Source organism: Monodon monoceros, unplaced genomic scaffold (assembly GCF_005190385.1).
Source record: "Monodon monoceros isolate NGI ecotype Baffin Bay Population unplaced genomic scaffold, NGI_Narwhal_1 Super_Scaffold_16, whole genome shotgun sequence".
Taxonomy (NCBI): Eukaryota; Metazoa; Chordata; class Mammalia; order Artiodactyla; family Monodontidae; genus Monodon; species Monodon monoceros.
This window is the reverse complement of record NW_021703772.1, coordinates 4,364,588-4,372,590: the sequence shown is the minus strand read 5'-3', so window position 1 is coordinate 4,372,590 and position 8,003 is coordinate 4,364,588. Positions and strand designations below refer to the sequence as shown.

At 46.5% G+C, this 8,003-nt stretch overlaps 1 protein-coding gene across 1 annotated transcript in view; it reads right to left on the bottom strand.

Moving 5' to 3' along the window:
* The window catches only part of IQCA1 (IQ motif containing with AAA domain 1), a 167,901-nt gene extending 160,419 nt beyond the window's left edge, over positions 1-7,482 (bottom strand). The window contains exon 1 of the mRNA XM_029225692.1: positions 7,188-7,482. Within this exon, the coding sequence (XP_029081525.1) occupies positions 7,188-7,198 (11 nt within the window). The 5' untranslated portion in view covers positions 7,199-7,482. The remainder of the gene's footprint in view (positions 1-7,187) is intronic.
* Between the last annotated feature and the right edge of the window lie 521 nt (positions 7,483-8,003).

Here is an 8,003-nt window from a genome sequence, read left to right as displayed (position 1 = left end):
TTCCTCAAGCATGCTCCCCACCTTCCTCAAGCATGCTCCCCACTTTCCCACGGGTAAGGTGTGAACATCTTGCGTTGAAACTGACCACCTGCCATGTTCCATGCTGCGTGTCATCCTCGAAGCATCCCTGGGGAAGCCTCCCACCGCTCCACTGGAGTGGGAGGGAGGTGATGGCCCTCAGAGGCGGGGTCAGCATCTGAACCCGGGTCTACACGATTCTGAGCTGAAACCACGATTCAAACCACACTGCCACCTCCACCTCTCCCCAAAATAAAAGAGCCCCTGCCACCGCCCTGAGACACACAGCCAGAATGTGTGCCACGATGACAAGTAAGAAATAAGACTCTGTGTCCACTTTCCCGGGTGCCAAGACAGTATCTTTCCACATGCTACTGGTCATCTGCAATTTCTCTTCCTTAAGTTGTTCATCCATTTGTTTTACCTGTTTTTATGTGGGATTGTTTTTCTGCTAAACTGTGGGGCTTCTTTATGTATTCTGAGTTTATGTGTTCCACAGCTTGCCTTCTGGCTGAAAAGCTGGTTTCCCACTACGACCCAGAATAGGCTGTGGCCCTTCCCTCTGCCTCTGACCCAGCTGGGAAGGGCGGTCCTGCCCTGGATTCCATGGGAGTCCAGCTCCAGTCCTCCTGGAGGGTCTGATCCCAGGCCTTTCAGGAGCTGAAATCCCAGAGTGCACTGCCCACCCCTGTGCCAGAACCGACTAGGCCTCCTGGTTTGGCCTGCTCACTGCCCTGGGTTTCCACTCTGCTCCTGGTGCAGAGATTTTCAACTTGGATTAAAAAAAAAACAAGTTTTTTATTTTCAATTTTAAATATTTTAGTTTTGTTTTATAATTTAATATTATACTATTAAATATATACTAATATATATAAATATATAAAATATATATAAAATAAAAAATAAAAAATATATAAACTAATATACTATTAGTATATTATAAACATAAATTATAAATAAAAATATTAAAAATAAAAGTTTTAGATAAAAAATGAAAATCCTTAAAAATATTTTTCTTTTTTTATAATTTGATTTTTGTTTTATTGATCAAAATTCCAAATTAAAAATAATTAACATTTACAAAGTAGATGTCATACACTACGTTATTTAAATATGGAAAGCCACTTAGCTATACTCTGAACATTTTTCAAAATTAAGTACTGTGTTGTCACTTCACTTTTTGTGCTAGACTCTACTGAGCTACCTCTGCTCTCTAAATAAATCCCCTTAAATTCAAAAGAAACATTTCCTTTGTTAATTCTGAGTACTTGGAATAATTTAAGAACAAAGCAACATCCTTAATTTTAGAGAAAGATAAATATGGAAATCATAGTATTAACAAAACCTCAGTTTGCTGGACTTTTGTTTAATTTCTAAACCTACTGACATGTTAGTGCTCATAAAACAAGAGAGGAACTTAAATCTGTTACTGTTTCTACACTAACTTGTATACTTTAAAAAAATTATTTTACTCAAGTATAGTTGATATACAACGTTGTATTAATTTCTGCTGTTTCTATCATTTTTATGTGCTTAGAGCAGAGATGGAAGATTTTTATCTTCCTGGCCAAAAGTGAAAAGCTTCTCTTGATGTGAAAAGTCTTTAGGGTTCTGGTGATGCGTGACGGGTAATAGCTCACATTTACATCATATCAGTCACTGTTCTAAGTACTTTACATATATTAACTCATGTGATTCTCAAAACCCTATGAGGTGGGTATTATTATTACTCCAGTTTACTGATGAGGAAACCAAGGCACAGAGAAGTTACTGCCCGAAGTTGTGTGATTTGAACACAGGATTTGCAGCCAGGCTCCAGAGTACAGGCTCTGAACCTTTATTGCCTCCAGTTTGTCAGGACAAATCCCGGGGCAGAGGAGCGCTGGACACCACAAGGAAACCAAGATTTATAGCTAAAAACGAAACTCTTCCTCCCTCCCAGCGCCCCACTGAGGCTGGATACTAAATATTGCCCCTGGCACTCCATCCCTCGGTTCAAGTACCAGATTCTCCAAACTTGGCAATATTTAAAAAATACTGCTAGTGAAAGAGCACTCTGATAGACAACTTCATTATAACAGAGAAAAGTCACTACCAAAAGTTAGAATTCCAGGGCTTCCCTTGTGGCGCAGTGGTTGAGTCCGCCTGCCGATGCAGGGGACACGGGTTCGTGCCCCGGTCCGGGAGGATCCCACATGCCGCGGAGCGGCTGGGCCTGTGAGCCATGGCCGCTGAGCCTGCGCGTCCGGAGCCTGTGCTCCGCAACGGGAGAAGCCACAGCAGTGAGAGGCCCGCGTACGGCAAAAAAAAAAAAAAAAAAGTTAGAATTCTACTTAGCCCAGGACCTCTCACTCGTTGCATGATAAATGGGTACAAAGAAGCTGAGGAGATTCTTAGTTTACCAAAGCCCAGACTTCCAGCATCTGAGAGGGGGCCAGGGACCCAAGGCGTTCACTGACCTGACAGGTGACGCAGGCCCCACGTGCCACCAGGCTCGACACATGTTCCCATAAAACAGAAAATCCACTCGTTTTGTAGAATAAATAGGGCTCAGGGCCTAGATGTGGCAGGACGACGTTACAGAAGAAAATTACAGGCTAATTTTGTTTGGAACTCGGATCTGAAATTCCACTCAGCAAACAAAACACAGCGCCAGATCAAAAGCATTGTTCCCTCTGACCAAGGAGGGGTCACCCGGGAAATTCACAAGAGTCAGGAAAGCTGGACGAAATACCGCACAGGACAGTAAAAACTGTGGATTATTTTCACAGATGCCAAGAAGATGCTCAATAAATTTAATTTATGGCATGTGCCTGATTAAGAATACTGTCCACACACCCCAAAGACGTTGATGATGACGATCTCTTCAAAATGCTGAAAACCAGAGACCATAAGTATTTTCAGTAGAGAAACACCAGAAAGCTAAAAAATACAAGTACAAAAAGGATGAAACAGATGGAAAAGGGATCGATACAAAAGATTTCAAAAAACTGCTTGTAAATGACACCACTGCAAAATCCAAGGAAATCATTAAGAAGTCAATTAATACAGCAGAGTTGCAAGACATAGATAAAAGCCCCAAAAACTAAATGCAGAGAAAAAATACGAAAAACAAAACCCCATTTGCAGTGCTGATCAAGAACATTAAACATTCAAGAATACATATGGCTAGAGCCACACAAGACGTAGCTGAAGAAAATTCTGGAATGCTAGCTGCAGAGGACTGGAACAGGCAGAAGGCGGTCTCTGTTCCTGCCTGGAGAGACCAGATAGAAAGAAAGCAGATTCTTGAGACTGACAGGCAGATTTAATATGACCAAGAATTTGGTAATAATATCCAGGAGACTCTGGAAATAAATCTAGTCATAATTTCTATATGTAGGGGTGGAGTTGATAATAAAAGATAAAGGGTATTTATCAGACTTTAAAGCATTTAACGCACCAGCAAGCATTCAGGTGTGTTACGCCACCCATGGAGGCTGCTTCCATAGCGTGCAGGGGGGTGACTTGAATCCCATAAAGACCCACACCAATCATTAGCAAGGGATCTTGGGTAAAGGAGGCTTCCACCAGGGGCAACAAAAGCCAAATTAATGGATGGGACACACCTAGAATTTAAGACTTTGCTTTGGGGCAGATCCAGCCTGGGGAAGCCTTGTTGCCCTAGTGCAGTGCACTCCCGGGCTTCTACCCAGGGTCAAAGAGGCAGGAATCCCTCCAGAGCCAGGGCAGAGCTGACTCCTAACTGGAACCTTTAGCCAAAGACCATCCTGGGGGCTTGATCCTTCCAAGTCCTGACATTTGGGCTGCAGCCTCTTTCTTCCTCCCCTGCTGTCTTTCAGGGGACCCTTGTTGGACAGACCAGGCAAGGTTGTTGGTTGATGGGGAGATATTAAGTAGCTGTGTGAGCATGCAACCCTGCATTTGCTACCCTCTCCCCTGGAGACTGGCTTCAGCTTTCCAGTTTCCCCGCTGCCTTGCTGCCCCTCCACGTGTGTCTACTGGTTACAACCCTATCGCTCCCTGGACCCCCAGCCAGTGCGGCCTCCACGTCGTCTCTCGAAGCCTCAGTCCATCCTGAGCCCCACCCTGCCTCACAGCCAAGGTCTCAGCATCCTTCTGCTGAGCCAGCGCCCACGAAGATGATCTGAGACACGGAATGTGGCGAGATGAGGTTTTAATAGGACCGTTATGGAGACGTAACTCACGTACCATAAACTCACCCTCGTACAGTGCACAGTTCGGTGGGTTTGTTTTTTTTTAGCATATTCACAGAGTTGCGCAACCTTCACCTTTCTCTGATTTCAGTACATTTTCATCACTCTAAAGAGAAACCCTATACCCGCTAGCAGTCACTCCCTATTTGCCCTTATCCGCCTTCCTCCCGGCCCCTGGCAACCCACTCATCTAATTTGTCTCTATTTATTTGCCTATTCTGGACATTTCACATAAGTGGAATCATATAACAGGTGGCCCTTTGTGACTGGATCCTTTCACTCAGTATAACTTTTCCAAAGCCCACTGTGTTGTGGTGTGTATCACTACCTCATTTCTTTTTATTGCCTAATAATGTTCCATTGCATGTATATACCACATTTTGTTTATCTGCTCATCAGTAAATGGACACATGGGGTGTTTCTGCCTTTGGGCTCTTGTAAATGATGCTGCTATGAGCATTCCAATACACGTTTTTGTGTGGACCTATGTTTTTATTTCTCTGCGGTATGGCAAGGTGGTTTGTAAAGCTGTAAGTGCTCCAAGCTTAAAATGAGAACCCGTCTCTTGAGGTAGTCGGTCTCAGGAGGGTCACTTAACCTTGTACCTTCACTTCCTCAAGTGACAAACCTGGATAATGACACCTACCCTGGACACCCCACAGGATTACTGATGAATGGGATAACAGACGTTAAAGTGTTCTTGAAATTTTAAATGTGCCTTGTAAAGAGAAGGTAGTATTTTATCCATGAGACCACTTAGAATTTTTTTAAAGTACGTGATTGGTTTCAGACTTCAGCACATGACCTAGAAATGTTACAGATATTGAAGTGAGAAGGACTGTGGGCGCAGAAGACTGAATATGACAGTTGAAAAAGACCAGATTGTTATTTCTACAGCTTGGCAGTTTTCCTATAACTGGGGGATGGAGGGTTGATGCATAGGTGGGCGGAGGGGGAAAAAAAGACTTAAATATTCAGACATAAACATGTACTTCGATACAAAATCTTGCAAAATGGGAATTCTCAAGTTATTTTATATATGATAAACCTTCAAATTCTTCCAATACTATCTAGGTGTTTGTACTGTTTCTGGAATATTCCTTGGCATTCTTGCTCTAAGGGAGGCCTGGCTCTCCCCTCAGAACACAGCCTCTCCTGCAGCCGTCCCTCCGTCCCAGAGCCCTCGGACCATAGCACGGAGTGGGGCCAGATCCTGGCTCCTAAGCCCACCTCCAGACCATTCTCCCTCCCACCCCCGACACTCCCTGGTTTGCAACCTCGTTTCATCAGAGGGTATCACCCTCGGCCCCTCAGCATCACCACCATCTACCATCTACATCATCTTTCCAGGCCCCACCAGGACATCTACCCACCGAACAGCATCTTTATCAAACAGCCTCTACCCTGCCTCATCTTCCCGCCATAAACCACCTGAGCTCCTCTCTGTGTCTGCTGGGGCCCGTGCCCCCACTAGCAAGGATGTCACCCCACTTCTCCTTCCTCCTCCCATGTCATCCCGCTTCCTTTATACTGGCCATTCCCTTCAGCAAACAAATAGGCTATTGTCTCCTATCTTAAAAAATTCTTTCTCTGGACCCCATCTCCCTTGCCACCAGCTACAGCGAAATGCCTTTAAAAAGCCAGTGCTGTGCTGCCTATGATTTCTCTCCTCTTCCTCTCTCCTACATTCATTCTAGTCCACCTTTCCACTCCATCACCCCCTGAAGGTGAAGGTCACCGCTGGACTCCACACTGCTAAATCCATGGTCAATTCTCAGCTCTCGTCTGGCTTGTCTTGCAGCATTTGACAGAGTCTGTTACTCCCTCCTCCAAGAAACTCTACTTTTTCTCCTGGCTTCCAAGGCACCACAATCTTGTTTCCTTCTCAGTGATCACTCCTTTGGTTCCTTTGCTGGTCTCTCCTCCTCCCCATCTCTTGCCATTGGATGACCAAGTCTTAGTCCTTGGACCTGTTCTCTCTTCTGTCTACACTCATCCCATGTCTCGTAAAGACCATCTATGCCAACAGCTGTCGAATTTATATTTCATACACAGCCCTCTCATCTGAATTCAAGTCAACTGTCTACTTGTATCCACTTGATGTCCAACAGGCACTTCAAACTCAACACGTCCAGAACTGAACTCCTGATCTCCCCCACCCGCAAAGCCTGGCAAGCCCTTAGCCTCGCTGCTCTTACTTCCTGGCCTGGAAAACAGGGTTACTGAGAGCTGGAATGCAGGTTGGAGCTGCAGTGCCTGGTTGACACCATGTCCTTGCTGTGTATGAACTACTTAGCTTCTTTGTGCCTAAGTCCTCATCTGTAAAACGGAAATAATATTAACGACTCTTACATTACAGGGGAGTCATGAGTTATTACATTCAAGCACTCAGAACTGTGCCTGCAGAGTCAGCACTATAATAGATGTTTGAGATGACCATTATGAAATAACTGCTGGGCTGGTGCTGTGTAAACGGCACAGTGCTGGGTGAATACTCCTTGGTGCCACTGCCACCTGACTCGCGTTTCTTAGTGAAAAGCAACATGGTACAATAAAGCTTCCTCAAGATCTTTCTTAAATATCGGGACCTGGGTGTTTTCACAAAGCACTGTATGTTACTGGGTTAGATTAACAAAAAAGCAGGCAATGAACTGAACATAGACACTGCTTCCTCAAAAATACATCCACAAGGGCTTAGCGGGCATAAGCATTGGGCCTGGAGGAGCTCATCTCTATGTGGGGCAGGGATAGCACAAGGGGAGTTGGCAGGTCTAAGTGTATGGCATTCCCTGTCTACAGAAGCTGATGCTCTCTGCTGAGGTGTATCTTTACTTGCTAAAACTGCAAAAAGAAGAGGTGGGGGAGGAAAGAAACGGAAAAGAAGCACAGCAGGCTATCTTTTTGTCTGGAGAAGCCCACCCCATGGCTATGGCCGGGCGGCCCATCACTTACGCGTTCGACATGCTGGCTACTTTCCCTCTTTCCCTCGCCCGCTGGGAAGCTCTTCTGTTGTCCTCTGAAGGGCGGCTGGCTGCAGGGGTCGGGACACAGCCGGAGGGCGTTGGGGTAAGTTCCTTCTGGAGGGAGGGACTGGGGTTGGGGATATCTTTTCACTTCGGGAAGGGAAAGGCGATGGGAAGGGAAAGGCGATAGGCAGGGATGAGAGCAGCCGCCGAGTGGGGGATTCGAGCCTTCTCGTCTAGACCCCCAGGCTCCGGAACCTTACTGTGGCCCGGCAGTGAGAAGGCGCGAGGCGGAACCTAGCTACGGACGCTACGCCTGAGCAGCGCGGGTCCGCTCCGCCGGCGCGCTCCCGCCCCCTTCGCGCTAGGCGCCTGCGCCGCCTCCTGCTGTTTCCCTGGCAACCGCGCCGAATGCCGAAGGCCGGCAATCCTCGCAGGAACCACGCGTAGTACCCGCCTCCCGGAGGACCCGCCCAGCGTTCCGCGGGATTGGCCCCGGGTCCTGTCCACCCGCTCGTTGTCCTCCACGCCGTTGTTCCGCTTTTCCGTTTGCCCATTTTCGTCCACCTTCAGATATGTAGCCTTGGGCGAGGTCCTTAATGATGGTAGCCCCAGTCTTCCCGTCTGTAAAGTGGGGTAACAGTCATTCGTTCCTTCGAAACCTTACTGGGTATCTACTCTGGGCTAGCGCAGACGTAGGTTCTGGGGGTGCAGGGCAGATGCAGATGCTGCCCTTCTGAGGCTAAATGAAAATGAAATACGGCGACAGTGCGTTGTGAATGCAAGATGCCGTGTGGATGTTAGT